Source organism: Callionymus lyra, chromosome 14, assembly GCF_982586985.1.
Source record: "Callionymus lyra chromosome 14, fCalLyr1.hap1.1, whole genome shotgun sequence".
Classification (NCBI taxonomy): domain Eukaryota; kingdom Metazoa; phylum Chordata; class Actinopteri; order Syngnathiformes; family Callionymidae; genus Callionymus; species Callionymus lyra.
This window is the reverse complement of record NC_141831.1, coordinates 26,260,304-26,280,790: the sequence shown is the minus strand read 5'-3', so window position 1 is coordinate 26,280,790 and position 20,487 is coordinate 26,260,304. Positions and strand designations below refer to the sequence as shown.

Genomic DNA, 20,487 nt, shown 5'->3' with positions numbered 1-20,487 from the left:
AATGTGGAACAAAGAGCAAACAACCCTGCAAGTGTCAAGATTTATTAAGGGATCACAAAAATTCCAGAACTAAATAATAATTACAAGATGTGTGTTCTATGGCAAAGTTATTCAAGAATGAAAAGAGTGTGAAGCCCTTGATCATGTTGAGAAGTGCACACCAGAGACATACTAATGTTAAATGTTGATCAAAAATGAACACACATATTGGCAGTTACATGATTGGATATCCAAGTATTCACATACATATTATTTGTGTTACTCATTCTGATCCTTGCAGATTATTACTGCATTATTGTTTTATACAGGATATTTTTTATAAGATATTACTAGCAATTCAGAAAATAAATGTTAAGTAATTATTGGGTTAAAAAAAATAAAAAAATAGAACAAACAAAATGATGAACAAAAATCAGTCAATAAAAATAGGGGTAGATCCGGGAAGTTATGTGCAATCGGGAGATTCCAAGGAGAGATCGAGACCATTGCCAGTCTTGTGTGATTAAATCACACACACGTCAGTCAGTTATATCAGATTCTTGCTGACCTGGTTTAATTAAAGAGCAAGTCACAGCTGGACGGTTTTCCTGATGTAATCAGACATATCTCCTGAAACACACATTTATATAAAGGTGGGTATGTATATAAATGTGTATGTGAACAGAAAACACTTTTATTCAATGTAATACGAGACATAGTTTCAACCTTGGGCTCCTGTAATTGTTTAGAGCTTACATTGTTGCAATGCCTCATGGGACTTTTATATTGGGCCTTCGAAATTTAGGTTTGTAATTTTAAAGCGTCTACGTTTTGGTAGAATTACCTTTAAAATGCCTTTAGGTAAGATTACCTGAAGGAGCGCCACTTTTGATTTCTAGTTCAGAGGAAACTACTAAATCATTATTTAAATGTTCTTATTAATTAATTATGAAGCAATATTTTGATGAGTCTCATGATCTATAGCACTACCTTAGCATGAATAGTTTTCTTTAAGGAGAAAGAGGCTTTTGATACAGTACATGACAGGACGTTTTATGGATTTACTAAAGAAACTGGATGATGGATGACAATTTCAGGAACCTAACAAGAGAGAATAAGGAACTTATAGCACGTTTGGTTACTGAGAGTTAGAGAAATTATCTTACTGTTCTACTGCTTGAACAACAAGTTCAAAACACTAGACACATTCAATCTGTGTAAGGGATGAAATATTCAGGTTCTTGCTCTGATGATAGATGAAGGAGGTAGAAGCTAAACAGGAAGATGGAGGTGATGACGATGATGATGATGGCAGTGATGAGGAGAAAGATGGTTTTTTTTGTTGAGGGGTCGGGTGACTCACAGTGTTGGCTTTCTGAGTCAGAGATGTGACTCAAAATCAAATCAAATGTAGGGAAAAACAAGGTCTTTGAAATGTGGCTTGCTTAGAGAAGGGTGAATCGGGATCAATTACAGTTCCAAAACCCCATTGATTGTCAAAATTCAGGACATGGTTATTTTATTGACCAGTTTTTATTATATATATTGCGGACAATATGTGGGCCACAGGGACCTGTTGTTGGATTTAAAAAGATAATTTGCACTGAGAGGTGGAACATGACGTAAATCTAAGTGGTTCTAAATCGGTTGGTGGTCATTTTCCCAGAGTCTAAGCTGCTGCACTCAAAGTTTAGACAGGAATCAATTGAAGTTATTGATCCTGTAGAATTTTCCCGCTGCCATTTTAGATTAATATGGATTTGTGGCACTGTGCATCCGAAGACTCTCAGAATGTTCGACAGTAGAACGCTTGTATGCCTAATGTAAAACGGGTTTAATAAGTGCTTCACGCTTTTAATACAAGTGCATGGAGTTAGCTTTGATGTTTTTTATCCGGCTTTGCAGTTCTGGTTTGGTGTTCCTGATGCTGTGTGTCATGCATGATGTCATTATTTAGTCAAAGATGTTTTCCTTCACAAGCTAGTTTGTTAGCAGTATTACCCACAAACACACACATTTAAAAATAGATACTTCACATACGCAGGATAATGAGTGAGTAACTGTACATGATGTGTGAACGATACACACATTATGAACCTGCAGCCACTATTTGCATCAAACAAGTGCGAATAAAGAGAGAGACGGCAATATCCTCCCAGAGGCAGTGGCAGGTAGTGGCGCCTCACTGTCAGTCTGTGGCCATCAGTTTCAATCTGTGGCATGTCTCTGGCATCACACAGTTCACAGATTGCCACTGATGGCCACAGATTGCCAGAGCCACTGGGAGGATTTCTGTCTTGTTGAATAAAGATGTTTAAACCCATCACATGACCCACAGAATCTCAGAAAGAGAGTGGGACTCTGATGTGCTCAAATCCATGAAACTATTTCAATGAGTCACTTTCAATAACATTTTCAGAGTTTGCTTTTGCTTGTTTTACAGACAATTTTGCAATTTGATGACAATAAAGGTGAATTTTTCTACAAAAGAACACTCACAGCGCAGATTTCTTCTACATCATTCATTAACATTTGTTTTATTTATTATTGAGTATTCTTTCCCATTTTTTCTTTATTTGATATCAATTGTCAGTAATAAAGTACATTTTTGGCATTTTGAATATTGTGGCAATAGTTCTGAGAAGATGGTAAAAGCAGAAATTCGAACAAGAAGCAAGCATGGAGCAGGATTTATGATATCATACGCAAAAATTGTGATTGTATGATAACAAGAAGATGAATACATTAAAAAAAACCTATAGAAAGTGCAGTTAAGATAAGGTTCATTAAGTCACAGACCTCCTGGAGATTGTGTTTGGTGGTTGTCATGTGAACATTTTATTATTGTCCAAGTTAACTGCTGGATTAATGAATCTGGGATCCGGACTCCCATGACCAGATCAGAGTTACCCCCAAAATTGAAGCACCAAATCAGTGCCCACGGCTGTGGGCCAGAAGAACAAATAGGTTTAACATTGGACGTTTCTTGTTGCAGCTAAGCACAACTTGATGGTCGGATCAAAATGTCCCAATAATTATATTCTTCATAAAAACCTGCCCTGGCTATTAATATTTTGAATAGGATGTACTTTCACTCAACATCTACCCTTTTACTGTATATCCAAGATAGTCCTTATTTTATCCGTCTATTTTTGCTGCAGCACCACTAGCAGGGGGAAATGTGACAGCATTTGAAACATGTTTGAGTGGCAAATTGAATTAGAGTGGGAAGCCAAATGTGCCTGACTGCCTGGTGTATCGAGGACTATGCTGACAGCTTCTGTGATGGTGACTGTAGCCATATTTGGCAGGTGCTTTAAACCAAGTCAACATATCAGTCAAGTGCTGGATAACATCAAGACAACAAATAGTAATTATTACCGGAGTAGTAGCTTAAAAAGACAGCCTTGTCTGGTCCCTCTTGTGCTTCAACTTGAAGCCAGACAACGTGCAACAAAATGATTATTTGAAAAGACAAAACATTAAAACCCATCATATTTTATTAGAATAAATTACAATATGCGTCTATATTTAACAGCTTCAGTTGAGATTGATCAACATTTAGTTTTTTGTGAGAAAACAAACCTGTTTACTTATAATTATTTAGTTGTCTGCCATTTGCTACTTATCTGATAAACAGAGGTGTTAAATAATGCAGGTGCAGGTGCTAGGCAAGGTTGTATATAATTGCTGTCGGCTTGTCATACAGGTTTTTTTTTTTCCTTCCAATAACACATTTTTCAAGACGATTTTGCACCTTCCACAGGTTCAGAGTGGAGCTTGTTTTGAAGGACATCAGGTAAATCTCTTGGTAATTCAGCAGAGGACAAAGATACACACAAACATGCTGTCAATGCATAGTGCATTAACCTTAACTAATGTAATGAACAAAAGAAGGTTGACAGGGGGTTACTTTACTTTGCTTTTCTTATAACAGATTGGAATTAATTCATTATTCATGTCTAGCTACATGTTTATCATTAATCCATTTTGTTAATCTACTTTTATTTGAACAATTTACTTTTTATGTTGACATCAAGACGGCGGTGGTTGGTTCCTTTTTTCTGTTGCTCTTTTTGTGTTTTAATACTGTTTCTTGTGAGTCATATTTAACTGAGGAGCTCTTGAATATCATGAATATACCCTTGCAGATGGGTGCACATTGGCGCAGTGGCCAACCGCTGACCTTTCTGTGTGGAGTTTGTATGTTCTTCCCGTGTTGCGTTAGTTTTCCTCTTGACAGTAGGTATGAGTGTGTGTGTGTGTGTGTGTGTGTGTGTGTGTGTGTGTGTGTGTGTGTGTGTGTGTGTGTGTGTGTGTGTGTGTGTGTGTGTGTGTGTGTGTGTGTGTGTGTGTGTGTGTGTGTGTGTGTGTGTGTGTGAATGGTTGTGTGTCGTTGTGTTCTCTGCGACAGACTGGCGCCCCGTCCAAGGTGTCATCCGCCTCACACTAGAAGATACTGGGATAGGCTCCAGTTTTGATGAGGAACAGAGACTTCAGGACATCTTCTGCGTTATGCTAAACCGAAACCTGGCTGTGTGAGAACATCCAGCACACAGCACTGGAGCTTCAGAGCTGCTCAGATTGGACCTTGACACAAAGCCCTCAGGAAAAATAGGAGGCAGAGGGATCTGTTCATATGTCAACAGACGTGATGGTGATCCTATGGCACTTCTGCCTTATTATTCTTCATAAATTGCAGATGATTATATTCCCCCAGTGAATTCACTTCATTCATCCTGGCAGATGTTTACATTCCCCACATCAAGTGCGAAGGAGGCTCTCCACTAGCTGGCGGACCAGATCCTGAATGTGGAGTAGACCGACCCGGATTCCCTTATTTTTTTACTGGAGACTTTAATAATAAAGAGCTTAAGGAACAATACACACTACAAGCCCAGGCCCTGCTCAACCACTGATGACCCAATTTGGGCAGATAATCACAATGACTTTTGTTGTTGCTTGGACCAGCAGTGGAATGAAAAGAACCTTCAACCCACTGTTTTCCACCACGGCCTGCAACCTGTCTAAGCCTTTCCTTACAGAGCGCATACAGTCTGCTGTCTACACTGGAAGCTCTTGCGATATATAGCAATTCCTCTTGTCGAGGCTTCAATACAAGATGGACAACACAGACAAGCAGCACAGAGTTGATTAGATGTTTTTAAGTGTGTCATTTTGGAGGAAGATGAAGACGAAAACCACTGAGCATCATTAGCTTCTTAATTAGGGATTCTAATTGTGAGGCCTGAAGTAAATAATTTGATTTTGGAAGACAAGTCCCCAAAGGGGTAAAAGAAGTGGGGATCTGCCTTAAATTGATTTTGCAAAATTTGTTGATCTTAGGAAAAGTGATTCCATACCTCGGCCAAGGATTTTTACCCTGTAGCCTGATAGATAAAATTACGTCTATGATTCTATATCAGGCTCTTTCAGCCTCTGATGCGGATCACTGGGTTTTTTGAAAATAAGTAAGTATATATGTGGGAATTTTATTTAAATGTTTCTTAGCGTTTTTCTAATAATGCAAACCTCTCCTTCACTTTACCTTTATTTAACAAAACTGTTACTATAAGACGTAACTTTGCTGATATAAGAACATTAGTTATTCACGATCATCAGAACTCTGTCTCCTCGCTCCCCCCCACCTCACCTTACATTATATATTATTATAAATTAGGTAAGGTTGTAAATCAAATCATTTCATTTTTAATGTCCTTTTATTTTGTATTCAGTATTGTTTGTATTGTATTCAAATGATGGTAATAATAATAATATAATAATGATGATTATGATGATACAATTATGATGTATATTAATGTTTATATAAACTATAAACTCTCAGAGATAACATAAGAATTTACATTTACATAAGAAAAGGGAAAAACAACCATGACTCAGTTAAACAGCTGCAGTAAATATACAGTACAAAACATTACTATGACAATTATCAATGGTTAAAGTGATAGAAAATGAGTTTAGTTTGAATTTTGAGTAAACGATCACTAACTAAGCTTTCATTTATAGTTTATTTATATATAGCATAAAAGCAAACAGATAAAGTGAACATTATGGCTTCGAGGGTTTTCTTTCATGTAGGAAATGAGTCCAAATGGCTCTTTGAGTTGTTAAGGATCTGAGATGAATATGAGGATATCGTTTGCATACAAGATGAGTTTATTAACTGAGAGACACATTTTGATATCTGGGATTAAGGGTTCAGCAGGGATCGCTATAGCAAGAGGCTCAAGATCTAGAGAGAAAAGACTTGGGGATATTCCTTTGCCCCTGCCGAGTACCCAGTCCCAATTCAAACCATGGTGAGATAAGCCCGTTTATTAGAACGGCAGCATTTGGAGGTGTGTATGTGGGATTCATGTAATGAACTTGTTACTAAAGTCAAATGATTTAAGAACTAGATAATAAATAATGCCATCTGACTCTAACCAATGCGAGTACAGCCCACATTATGTCAATAAAACATCTGTTAAAAACTGTGCTTCGTTCAGGCAAAAAGCCTACCTGAGGGTTAATGAGAGCATAAATCGCTTTGTTTAATCTATTGGAAAGAAAGTTTGACAGGACTTTTTCATGATATCCTAATGGAGAGGTGGGTCTACACCTTTAACAGTTAGTTGGGTTTTTACCAGTTTTATACCTGTTTCATACACCTTAAACCACATACGGAAATTAAAAGAATCATTTAAACTATGAAAAATCACATGTATTGTTATAACATTTCGAGATAAAGACTTGTTTGAAACATGATTTTTTTGTGATAATCGTCGACCTGGTGGTCATAAAAGCGGAAACACTAACTCGTATTTCCAGACGGAACAGTTTTTCTGTCACCCTGAGACTGATCAGATCGGAGCAACATCTTGCTAAAGACGGAAGCATGTCCCATCAAGCGTGCATCAGTGATCCGCAACAATTTATTACACCATGAATACCGTTCAGTCCTCAATCGACTATGTTCGTCATTGTGGTTCAGTAACTCCCTTGCCATATTGTACAAACTAGGTCGACATGCACTGGGAATTTACTCTGTCAGCTCAACAGACGTCCAAACCAGTTAAGTTGTTTCTTGCACAGAGCATATGCTTGTTTTTGTTCGTGGTGATGCAGCGTGGGAGAGCCACATCTGGCCATGCAGTCTTCTCCTCGACGTCTATTTGGCTCGCAGTGTGGCATTCAGGGATTTGTTGAGATTCCCTTTAAAACTCTACTCATTTTATTTTGATTAATTACAGTGTAAAAGTTTTCTTCACATAATATATGTTTTACGGGTTGGTTTGGGAAACAGACTGTCAAACTAAAAGAGAAAAAAATCCTATCAAATTGTTAAAAAAAAATCCACCCTGTCTGTTCCAGAATCGGTCAGAACACAAACATACAAACACACAGGAAGGGAGAGAGCAGAAAACACACCATATTAGTATAAATACAATAATCATTATGTTGACATTAGTAGTTGTTTTTATGGAATATATATGTTTGCTAATCATAAATACCACCCACCATGTACTTTTGCTTTAAATAATCACAATTTTGGAAGCTTATTGGACTGTTCTCTCTCCTTCCAGACCCAATTCTCACGCTAGTTTTCTGTGATAGACCTTATAGCAATGACGTAAACATACAAATTCAACAGAACAGAAAAATAAGGATTTGATTAGTTGAACAAATGTCTCACGTCAAAGTTGTTTCCCAGTGCATTTTGGCATTGAATTCTGCATAAAGGCATTTATTGAGCCATTATTAATAGATTTAAGAACACATAAAATACATATACATACACAATAATATAGCTTCTAAATTGAATTGAAGATGCTACAAAGATCATTCACTTAACACGTCAGCTTCAACACAATAATAACAAAGTTCACAATGTGAAAAAACCCCACCTTATTGGCCACGGTGAGTGGATAAGCTAGTGGTTTACATATGTTCCCGGTTGTGTAATATTACAAACAAATGACAATCCTATTTATTAAAGTACTCACGTTGTCCCACTTTGCTCACTCGCTTTAAAATGATTGCAAATCTGTAATGTTTCTTGGGAAATCCATCATACCCCTCCATTTGAAGTGTGCTCTAGACCTTCATTTTCAAGGACTGTACTGCACTCTGTTTTACCCCTTCCAAAGCGAATGGAGAATTGGGACATCCCTCCATCTTGCAGACATGTGCAAAACGGAGGTGAAGAGCTGAAGTGAAGGTGTTGGGAAAATAATTGGGACGGGCCCTTAGTGAGGTCATCTGCTATCTATCATTTCATTTAATTTATTATCAGAGAATCAAGAAAATAAATCTTCCCTTAGCATCTTTTTTTTTTTTACGACTCAACATTTGTAGGAGCCGCACATTTACATTTCTAAACTGAGTGACCATCTGCTAAATTTCCCAACAGCTAGTAGTTTAGGCCCCCGTGCTTAATGTCAGCAGGCATCTCAACTAATTACCTTCAGTCAAACTATAATCCTTCTTCAAAGAGCAATATTCCTGAATCGGAACTCCTTGAAGCTTAAACTGGGCTAACTTTGGACATTTTCTTCCTTGGTAAAACCACTTGAAAGGTTGGTCAGCTGATTTATACAGTTGCAGAAGTGATGAGTTCTTAATTCAATCCTGTCTGCTGTGTCAGTGCCACTTGGCAGGGTGTGCTGGGTCTTATAATAGAAGCTTTTAATTACCTCACAGGAATATTGCATCCTCTGGTCCTCTCCACTCACTGTAGATCTCCCGTTTGAAAGGACGGGCTGATGCAACATCTAACCTTTTCTTCTTAATCGTCTCTTTGTAGCTTAATGTCATCATCTTAATTGAAAATGGGTGAGGGGGGGGTTGTCACCAAATCATGTAAACCATCCAACTGCATTAACTCTTTGGCACAGACTTTCAGTGCCCATCTTTTTTTCAAAAGACCTTCTGAATTCCAGTGTGCCTGTGTTCTCCTCTTTGTGAGTTTTTCTGACGTCTTTGGAATGATGGCTTCTTCAAGAAGCAACTTACAAGTGTGTGCATCATCACTCTTTGCTGCATTATTTTTTGTTTCTGTTCCCCTACATCCGGCTGCGTCATGAGAAAGCACCGATGAGATTTGGAAAATAAGTGATTGAGGAGCAAAGCCACAAATGTATGTAAGAAGATTATGTGTAGCCCCCGTTCAAACGTCTTCAAGGACAGAAATGTTATTGATGCATGTTATGTCCTCCAGGGCTTTCACTCAAAGGAACTTTAAGGGCTTTCATCCCTGACATAAAGGTGGAGAGAAACATTATTGAGGCTCTGCAGCATAAGAGAGTTTCTCTTTTTACGAGCAAGCTTGAAAAAGAGAAGTTGTATTTCTCTATCCTTTGAAAGAGCAAAAAAGAAACCTTCTAATTGGTTGAAATAGCTGCTCTTTCCTCCCTGGCTGCTTCTTAATGCAATGAAGTATTTATGGGACATATTTGCCTGTGTCAGCATAGGTTCCTCGAATAGGGAAACCTTTTGTATGATTCTCCTCTTCCATCTCTCCTATTTTTGCCCTGACCATATTCACCGGTATGAAGATAGTATCCATGGTCGCGCCTATCTCAGTGTAACTAGCAAGGAGAGGCTGCTATAACTGCGCTGTTTCAGGTTTGATTCTCATCTAACGCTGTCATTTACTTAAACTTGAAATACATTCACACCGTAGCTCCAGAGGTAATGTGTAAAAACCACCTCAGGGATGTGAAGTCACTCAGGCCTTTTGTATCAAAACCCATGCCACGGTGTCTTTGTAAACATCATCGTTGATCAATTCATATTCATTCCATCGCAGACATTTTTAGAGTTTGAGATCAATTCAGTGGATCTGAGATCTTCAATTGCATTGTCACTTCCATAAAATAATTTCAACTTCAACTAGAAAAGCACTGAGACAATGCATACATCCACCAAGGAGCTCATTACACGTGACTGTTTTAAAAAAAAAAACATACACTAAAATCAATTAAATTATTTCTATGATTCAAAATGGGTTGTTTTATTCTCATCAGTTTTTTTTAGTTTTTGTTGTAGCGGACATGTGAAATAACAAAAGTGAATGAAAGCTTGCATAATTCAGATGTGACAGATGTACACACTTAAACTAGGATCTAGATAAAACTATGCTGTGGCGTCAGCTTCCGAAGACAAAATGAAAGCATCGGGAAGCAAAGAAAATGGTGTGAAGAGACTTGTGTGGCTTTCACTGGTGAACACTGTTTTAGTTGTATCCCATTCATCTATATTGTAGTTTTATCGTCTTTCATGTTGTTGTTCTTATACTGTACAGTAAATCCGTTGTTAGCAACTAATTGTTTCTGCCTACCAATTCATGCATTTTGCTCAGATTTAATTATAAACTGCTCTGGTCGTTCAGAAAAAAAGAGTGGAGAAACTTCTGCTTCAGCGTCATGAAAATAACGTGAGAGTGTTAATTAGAAGTGCCATGAATCTTGATTATTTACGTGAACGAGCTCTGGTTGCCGTGGCCAGAGCTTGGGAAAAAATGGTGGCACAGATGCGATTATTGACGCTAATGTCTAACTACAGGGCACAATCTCTTTGTGCTTCGAACTGACTGGATTAAAGCATCAATCTTGCTCTCTGTTCCCCTAATGGTATTAGGAAAAGAGTGGATAGGTTTCTTTATTCTGTTAAAGAATATCTGATATGGGGACTAGCTTATTTAATTAAGTGAAAAAGCATGGTGGGAGGAAAAGCAGCACCAGCCTGTAATAGCCTGTGTACCGGAGCATAACATTTTTAACCTGAAGTGGACTCACATTACCACCTGCCACCTGAACAACACCAGAAATTATGCAGTCATAACCAAAGGGCGGCAAAGTGTCAGTTTGCAATTCCATTAGTGGTACAGCTCTGTCATTTTCTAATGTGAATAGCAATGACTCCGTGTTGACACGTAACTTCCACCTCCTTCCCCCTTTGCCTGACAGCACCTGGGTCAGGGGGAATAAGGCAATTTCTCCCTCTGAGGTGATGAAGGCTCCGTTCACATTTACAGGCTGCCCTTTGGCCGGATGCTAGGTTGAACCAGACTGTGAATGAGTCCCCTTATTGTCAATAAAAATAATCAGAATTATGTTTCAGCTTATCAATCCACCCGGGAATACAGGAGTAAAATAAAATTAGATTCCCCTTTTGTTTGAATGATTATGACCTGGCAGACAAACAAACATCAATCACCGTACATTTACCGTACTCGGTAGTAGACAATTAGTCTTCAAACCGCTAGATGTTGTTCTTTGTTTTCCCTTCAAGTACACTATAATATTTGTTAAAGTTGAAGTTTTCCAACTGACAAGTGTGTACATCAATAATGTTATTTAAGCTAGGAAGAAAAACAGGGGCTAAATTAGAGCCAGAACCTTTAAGAATCTAAATCAAACCAATTTAGAAAATTTCCCATGATACCCAACCCTAGTTTCTAATGAGATTTGTCTAGTCTATTTCTACCAGGGGCTCGTACACTCGCTACCCTAAAAAGATTGTCTGGGATCGCTTGACCCGCTTCCGTTTGGAATTCAAAATCAGGTAATGAAGGCATCATGTGGTGCACGCTGGGCGGGGCCTCTTCCGATTGGATGACCCTGGATGACCTTTCCATAACGCGATACAATCAGATCGCCTTATTATTAACATGACCGTTTTGTTGTGTTGGGCTTAGAAATCTGCCACGAGGGCGAGAACGTCTTTCCCGGCAAGAAAAGCTTTCAGTGCCTCATGTTGCTCACGTTTCAGCTCTGAACTCCGTCTAAATCAGCAAGAACAGACGAAATCGTTTGTTCGATCAAGCGACTAGTGTCGCTAGACTGTTTTTTTAGGGTAGTGAGTATAGGAGGTCGTGGTAGAAATAGGATGGCTTACAGTACATTTGTCTCAAGCACTAAACTTTTAATTAGGAATCAGTTAATATCACAGTGAAAAGAAGAACAAATTCAAATACATACTGTGTGTGAAATTGATTCTCACACAAGGACAGGAAAGATGATGATAAAAGAACGTTATATAAAGAGTGAATTGCTTTGTTATCTGAATCTTTTAGTTCTTTTTTATGCGACACAACTCACTGACCAAAAGTTTTTTTTTAGTTTTTTTTAAGAGAAGCCTTTACACAGCAGAAGAATTAATTATTTTTGACATGACCTCCTGACCATGTTTGAACAATAACTGAAGCTGAAATGCATATTCTGAGGTTAATTCAAAAGAGAAATCTTAATGTCTAGAGGTCTGTTCCACGTGAATGACTTCAGATAGATTTCTCAGTCGTCGCACTCTGGACTCTCAGTGGTCAGGGGACACACAAACCCAAATCAGTTTCTGGACTGCTTCTCACTTCATACAGTTGAGTGGTCAGGTTATCACACCGCTCTTCGGCGTCTTCACACCAGCAAGTCCCAATGCTGTCTGGAGCCATTGGGTTTCCATTACCACAAATCCATTTCACTCATTTAAAATTAATAGCTGTGGTCCTTCCCTGACCCCTGAGATAGGCCCAGCTCCTTTTTCCTCCGTCAGAACACCTCGAGGATTTGGTTCCTCTTTGACTATCGATCCATCATTAAGTGCTTTAATAAGCATTTGGTAATATTTGGATTGTGGGCACTGACAAAAGGGTTGAGATTTTTAAATGTCTTTGTTTCTAAAACCAATTACTTTGTATAATATTATACATTGAATGACCACAGAGTGTACTGTTGGCAATTAAACTGTTGGAAATTACAACAAAATATTGTATTTAATACAACTTCACTATTACTGACTATATATATACATATATATGTGTAAGAGAAAGTATATGCTTGTTGTAAAAGCCAGGAAAAAGTATATATAAATATGTCGTCATTCTTACAGTATTGCAATATATCATATATATATATATATTTATATATATATATGGACTGCAGAGATGCATTAATCATGTGTGCTATATACAATATTTCACTGCACTTAGTGTATGAATAATGAAGGGGGTTGGGTGAACAGGAGATGTGGATGTTTGGGTTGGGGACACTCTCAGGGCGGTGTTTCTCCTGCACCCTGAGGGGGCAGTCAGTGGTGGTAGGGGATGGAGTGAGAGAGTTCCTTTACCTTATCAGTGGAACAGACCCTAACGCTCTAATCGGCAGGACCCAGAGACAACCGGGGGTGAAGAAGAGAGGCTAGGTACGCAACATCCAAGACGAGGGAAAAAACAAGCATGGCGAGAAGCAGGGGGAGAGAAGAGTTTATGCCTCTTAGATAACAGCCGTTTTAAAGGCAATGCACAGATAAGAAGAAGCTCAGATTCAAGTAGTTTCAGAGTCTCATAGCAACAAGCTGATGCTGGAGAAAATTTTTTAACCTATGTATGAACCGTATGTTTTTTTCTATATATTTCTTCTGTTGCCAGTCCTCAACAGGCATTATGGCGGCGCAGCAATTAGAGCTGCAGTCTTAAAGATAAATGGTCTTTCACATAGGTTCCTCCCCTACTCTGGAGTTTCTTCCAGTCAATCTCATTTCCTCACACTGTCAAAACACAGCAACACAACAGAATGATACCTGATGTTAACTGAATGAACATTTGAACTGACTTAAAAACACTTTTGGTTTGAACTTTACCACCCATGTTAGTGAATTAAACAAAGCAATATAATAGAAAAGCCAAAAAGTTTGGAGAGTTTTTTTTTAAACCATATGATTGTGTTTATTAATGTTTTTGATTGGCCTTTATTTACAAGTATTAATACGTAAGTACAGTAAAGTAAATAATACATATTTATCTTTCCTGAAAGTAGCTTGAGATGCACAAAAACATCTTTGCTAAGACACTTTGATTCATGTCTAGCCGCAGGTTTTGTTTGCTCCCTGCAGATTTAAAGACCAGCAAATACAAAATAGTTGGTGTGAAGGCAGCCAGCGCACGCAGGTACAGTTGTAGCACACAAACTCATGGTGATGAATCACATGCTCTTTGATTCTCCACACTTGATTTACTGCTGTAACTGGTTAAGAAGAAAGAGAATAGGATCGCTGCTATTGATAATTAGTTTTTAATGTGCCACACTCATCATGTCCAATTTCATGCCCCTTAGGCAGCTGATCGCAGATTTAATCAACACATTATTGCTTGCTATACTTAAACTGACTTCAGGGAGGTGCGTGGGGAAGTGAGAGAGAGAGAGGATTTTGTGAAAAAGACAGGCCGTTGCAAGGTTGTCAGCATGTGCATCCATTCCGGCAGCGTCCCCCTTTGATAGACATTGAATGGGTGTTCTGGGCCATTAACCAGGAGCTACGCTTGAAGATGTTTGGAACAATGTGCCTGTGTTCTGTCACAGGGCGCCATTGTTGCTTTGTGTTTTTACTAATGAACGTGTGTCTATGTCTCTGTAGCCAAACGATAACATGTAGTGAAAATAAAGTGATAACTTGTCTTGACTGGTGTATAGACTTTAAAAAACTCAGTTTAACTTGCTGGCACAACAGAACTATGATTGAATCAAATGTGTAACTTGAGAATGTTTTAACAAACGAAAGGGCTAAAATTGTTTGTTTATTTTACGTTTCTTGGTTGTTTTTCTATGCAAATTTGATTTTTTAAAAGATCCCAGATGGTGTTAAAATGAAAACACCATAAATGGATCCTACATTGTCTTTAATACATGTATTTGTATTCATCCAAATAATTAAGGTACCCTTAGATGTTTGGGTATTACTCTTATAGTGCATTGTCTGTCCCCTTAACTCACTTCTTTTGTGTATTGTTGTCTCAGAAGTGCGATACAAAAATGAGGGATATTTTGGCGCATGTAGCACATCTTTTATGGATAACCTAAAGACTTTTTTTTGCTACTTTCTGCTTGACTAAGACGAAAAATTCAATTTTAGTTTAGCTTGATGGAGTTGAGTTGAGACTGTACTCAAGGATGATGTGTTTATCTGCTTAACTTTGGCTGTGAGTCAAACGTGGAGTTAATGTCCCTATCATCTCTGGAGTAAGCCAGCGTCCAGCCAAAGCACTCATGTTTAATGCATCTCTGCAGTCCTTGTCATTTAACTTCACCTCTGGAAGTTGCGAGTTAGCATGAGAAAGCGACTGCTCCTGCAGGACCCATGAGGGGCCGATGGCTGTGCGAGTTTCTTCACCCACTCTCTATTTACTTAACATGTGAGGTGTCACTCCATTTCTGGCCTCTTGCTATGTTATCTCCCCACAGAAACTCCCTCACCTATTCGCACTGCATGAACCTGGAGTGGAGGGTGTGTTAAGATGACTGTGTGGCTCTCTAAAGCACTTTGTTACCCCACTTCTTCTGTGGCAGCAGGGAATGCTTAAGCAGAAGAGAGGCGGGGAACTGATGCTACGTTTGCAGAATTTATTGACATCCCAGTTTACTCCTTGTGTGAGCAATCCAGTTGGAAAGTTTTTCAAGTGAGACTGAAAGCCATCAGGTCTGGTTTGAGCTATCAGTGGGAGTGACAGTGAATGAAGATTTCATGAGTCAGAAGACTCATGAAATCTTCATTCTTTTAACTCAAAGCCGTCAGCATGAATACAAATAACACAAGCTTTCTGGCCAAGAGCAAGATCTGACCAAAGATCTCTTTGTGGACTTAAATCCACATTCCTGGCGTTTGATTAATGGTGTGGGAAGACTCTACAGAAGTTTATTTTGGTGATAGTAAAGCACTAATTGTGCTGCATTTGGACCAAAAATCAATGGTCTGGAACAGCTTGCAGGACGTGATCTTGGATCTAATCTAGCCAAACTCTGCATAACTTTGTTTTTTCTCTGAGAATCGAATCTCAGCCAATTAATTTAAGAAAAATACAATTGTTTGTCTTAGAACCTTTCTGAATATAAAACTATTACGATGTTTTGGGCTTCTGGAATTGAAGATGTTTTTGTCCTTCTAAGGCAATTTTTTAAATTGAATTATAATTATTCCAATTTGAATATCTCAAAAATAGTTATTAACCTGTTTACATCATGTGAAACAAAAACCCCTTGATTTCCACCTTGGAATATATACAGTAAAAGATGAGTTAATTTGTATATTTCGACTCAGTAAAAGAATATATAATATAAGAATAGGTAGCAGAAATAGGTAAATCCGGTCACATCTTTTTTTTCTATTACTCCTACATTTATACAGAAAGCATGTATTTTTTCTTGCCTCGCCCATTCAATCTCTGCCTCTCTCAATTTCTATCTTGATAATGGTAATTACAAAATCACCTTGACTGAAAGTTGGCTGACGCTGAAGAGGAAATAGTTTTTCTAATCAGGAACTGCCTCGTGGCCGGAATTCTAAGACTTAGCTGAAAAGTGTAGCGTGAACGATGAGCGGAAAGTAAAGTGAGGAGCTGACTGTACATCAATTCCCAGAGAAACAGAGTTTTTACCATTTTATTTTTACCATTATGTAACTGTTGTTTTAAAGGCTCTCTCAACGACATGGATGGTGTGGAAAGACACAGATATACACACCTGACTGTGTTATCAACACTGCATGTTTAATCTGCTCATACAAATGTTACCCAGTATACGGTGAAAAAAATCATAAAATCAGATGCAACATGTTGAATTTTCTTTTTCTTCTGATGCTGTATTTTTTTTTTTGTTAATGCTAATAACGCTTTCTTTTTTTCCCTGTCTGCTCTTCCCACCTGCCCATCCCTCCATGATAGGAGATGCACAGATCCCAGGTAAGACGTCTCTTGCTTTTTCTGACTCAACACCCTCCAAGTGTTAATAAGAAACAAACTGATTATTCTTATTCATTCTGGCTTTGAGATCTTTGTTTCTGAACATAACATTTAGCATTTAACGATACTAACGGTGCACTGGATGTTCTGCCAATTTCCGACATAAAAAGAAACAAACTTATGTTCATCATTTTAGCTTAATATTATTATACAATTAATTTATTTTCTAACGGTTTCATTTAGCTGGACATTTTCATTATGTCTTGCATTAATCCTCCTGAGTGTGTGCAGAAAATGTCCTTAATTAATATAAAATATATATATATATAGTTATGAGCTATGAAAGTACTGAAATAAAACAAACTCGTTTACTTTCTAGTTCGTACATTCAATTTCTTTTGTTTACTCCCCACAGTTCATTAATAAATATGACCATACTAACTGGTACACCATACAACAACATGATTTGCTCGAGAAAAACTTCACTTTAGTAGTAAATAATTAACAAATGGAAATTCTGTTTTCTGCCACAACTTGATAATGATTGATAAAGATGAGGATCCATCCTTTGGTCTCAAAATGTAGCAGTTGGCAAACTCTCCTTGGCACTTGATGTTGGGGTGTATCAACAAAGCCATCAGAGAAAAATATCTTGTTTGATTGGAAGATACTTAGTTTGCTACTTCAATAAATAGTTGTTTTTTTTTAATTGTATTGAAAGTGTGTATCAAATCAAACCACTTATTGTGATCATCATCCACTGTCATTTGACATGACTCTTTATCTTAAGAATGGGTGCTAGTAGCAGTAAAAATGACTTCCTGGTTAAAGTAGATATTTTTGTTTTCTGGTAATGAGCTTTCAGATTTTAAGCAAGTCGTTTCCGCTTTCATCCTTTTCTCCCTTTTTTCGTTCCTTAACCAAGCCTTTTAATCCAATTAGCAGAGCTACTGACAGTTATTTATATGTACATGAATAAGAATTGAACAGCAAGAGATCTCCCCCTGGGCTGGTTGGACTGAGCCCAGTCCTTCATGGACTCGCTCTCTGTCACAAGCCAGCCAGGCAACAACCCAAACACAAATTGACATGCATTGCCAGTCGAGAACGTCAAGCTGTCTTAAATGTGAAAGGCAGATCAGAGCTCGCTTTATTTCCTCTGAAATGAAATATTGGTTTAATGTTTTTCTTTTACCTCGGCACGTTTCTCCCCCCTCTAAGTGTCTCAGATGTATGCTGTCTTGCTTTATATTGCGGTAGGCTGGAAATATGAATAAAGCTTCTTAATGTTTCTTGCCCTTTTGAACTATTTTCTGAAGGTTGCACTACAGAGAACATTGTGTGAGGAGATGTCACTCTCACTATTGGCAACAACAAGACTTCCTTCCATTAAGTATCTTCACTCTGAGAGTCTCTCACACACTTCATTTTTACAATTCATAATGTAATGTAATTCTACATTAAACCTAATGTATCACAATACAGTATTTAAATAATATATTAATATTTTACCCGTGTAAAGGATGTTTCTAGAGGATGTAATGAGATAAGGATGTGCAACAAATATATATAAATATATAAATAAATACATATTTAAGCCATAGTGCATCTTATGGCACTAGATGGATGGATGGATGGATGGATGGGTGGGTGGGTGGGTGGGTGGGTGGGTGGGTGGGTGGATGGATGGATGGATGGATGGATGGATGGATGGATGGATGGATGGATGGATGGATGGATGGATGGATGGATGGATGGATGGATGGATGGATGGATGGATGGATGGATGGATGGATGGATGGATGGATGGATGGATGGATGGATGGATGGATGGATGGATGGATGGATGGATGGATGGATGGATGGATGGATGGATGGATGGATGGATGGATGGATGGATGGATGGATGGATGGATGGATGGATGGATGGATGGATGGATGGATGGATGGATGGATGGATGGATGGATGGATGGATGGATGGATGGATGGATGGATGGATGGATGGATGGATGGATGGATGGATGGATGGATGGATGGATGGATGGATGGATGGATGGATGGATGGATGGATGGATGGATGGATGGATGGATGGATGGATGGATGGATGGATGGATGGATGGATGGATGGATGGATGGATGGATGGATGGATGGATGGATGGATGGATGGATGGATGGATGGATGGATGGATGGATGGATGGATGGATGGATGGATGGATGGATGGATGGATGGATGGATGGATGGATGGATGGATGGATGGATGGATGGATGGATGGAGGGAGGGAGGGAGGGAGGGAGGGAGGGAGGGAGGGAGGGAGGGAGGGAGGGAGGGAGGGAGGGAGGGAGGGAGGGAGGGAGGGAGGGAGGGAGGGAGGGAGGGAGGGAGGGAGGGAGGGAGGGAGGGATGGATGGATGGATGGATGCCCTTAAAAAAAAGAAAAATAACAAAGACAAAGGATACAAAGATTAACGTTGTCGCTCCACTCCTGCCCCCAAACTCAGAATCATACAATCTAATAGCACGAGGAATGAATGAATCCCTGAGTCTATTAGTGTTGCATCTGGGGAGGAGAATTCATGCTCCATCTGCTTCCCTGCTCACTGATGACAGAGGATGACTGTCATCATCCATGATGGACAGTAGTTTGTTGAGTGATCTCCTCTCAGCAACTGTCACCAGTGAGTCAAGCTTCATGCCAACCACAGAGCCAGCCCTCCTGATTGACCTTTTCAACCTGATCAACCTTTTGACATTCCTCTTGGACACAGTCCCACCCTAACACACCACAGCATAGAACAGGACACTGGCCACCACAGACTGGAAGAACATGCAGAGGAGTTTCCTGCAGATGTTAAATGATCGGAGCCTCCTCAGAAAGTACAGTCTACTCTGAACTTTCTTATAGAGTCCAGTTTACTGTCCAGCCACACACCGAGGTACTTATAATAATAATAATAATAATAATGTCTATTTGTATAGCGCCTTTCTATACCAGGGTCACAAAGCGCTTTGACAGTCACGCACACAATCACATACTGATGGTAGTAGGCTGCAACACATGGTGCCAGCGCTGCCATCAGGAGCAATCAGGGTAAAGTGTCTTGCTCAGGGACACAACGCCACAAACTCGTCTGGAGATGGGATCGAACCCGCAACCTCTCAGACTGCAAGCAACCACTCTACCATCCAAGCTATGACGAAACCCAATTTATAGTAGTCAACTATCTCCGCCTCGTAGCCTCTGATGGACACAGGACATGGCTTTGTCCTGGACCTCCCAAAGTCACGTATCAGACTCCTGTACTCTTCCTCCCTCTTGTCCCTGATCATCCAACAATGGCAGTGTCGTCAGCATACTTCTGGACGAGACTCAGCTCTGAGTTGTAGCAGAAGTCTGAAGTATAGATGGTGAAGAGGAGAGGGGCCAGTACTGTCCCCTGAGGTGCTCCTGAACTGCACACCACAGATGTGATGTCCTTAAACCTGACATACTGTAGTCAATCAGTGAGATAGTCCGATGTTTGAGGACCAGCCGCTCCAGTGTCTTCATTAGCGGTGAAGTCAGTGCCACCGGTCTGTAATCATTCAGCTTGCTCGGCCGTATCTTTTTCGGGACTGGAACGATACAGGAAGTCTTCCACAGGTTTGGTACTTTCCCCAGCTGTAGACTGAGGTTGAAGACATGCTGAAGCGGTCTAGCTAGTTCAGGTGTTAGTGTAGTTCAGGCAGTTGAGCAGACACCTTGTCAGGACCAGCAGCCTTCCCTGGACGAATCA

At 39.2% G+C, this 20,487-nt stretch overlaps 1 protein-coding gene across 5 annotated transcripts in view; it reads left to right on the top strand.

Moving 5' to 3' along the window:
* Nucleotides 1-20,487, top strand: part of LOC148066862 (cell adhesion molecule 1-like) — a 252,206-nt gene that overhangs the window by 147,350 nt on the left and 84,369 nt on the right. For 4 of the 5 annotated variants that reach the window (XM_087807704.1, XM_087807702.1, XM_087807701.1 and 1 more), the window contains exon 2: nt 16,691-16,708. The exons of the other annotated variant lie outside the window; for it this stretch is intronic. In XM_087807704.1, the coding sequence (XP_087663830.1) occupies nt 16,691-16,708 (18 nt within the window). The remainder of the gene's footprint in view (nt 1-16,690; nt 16,709-20,487) is intronic. 5 annotated transcript variants of the gene reach the window in all.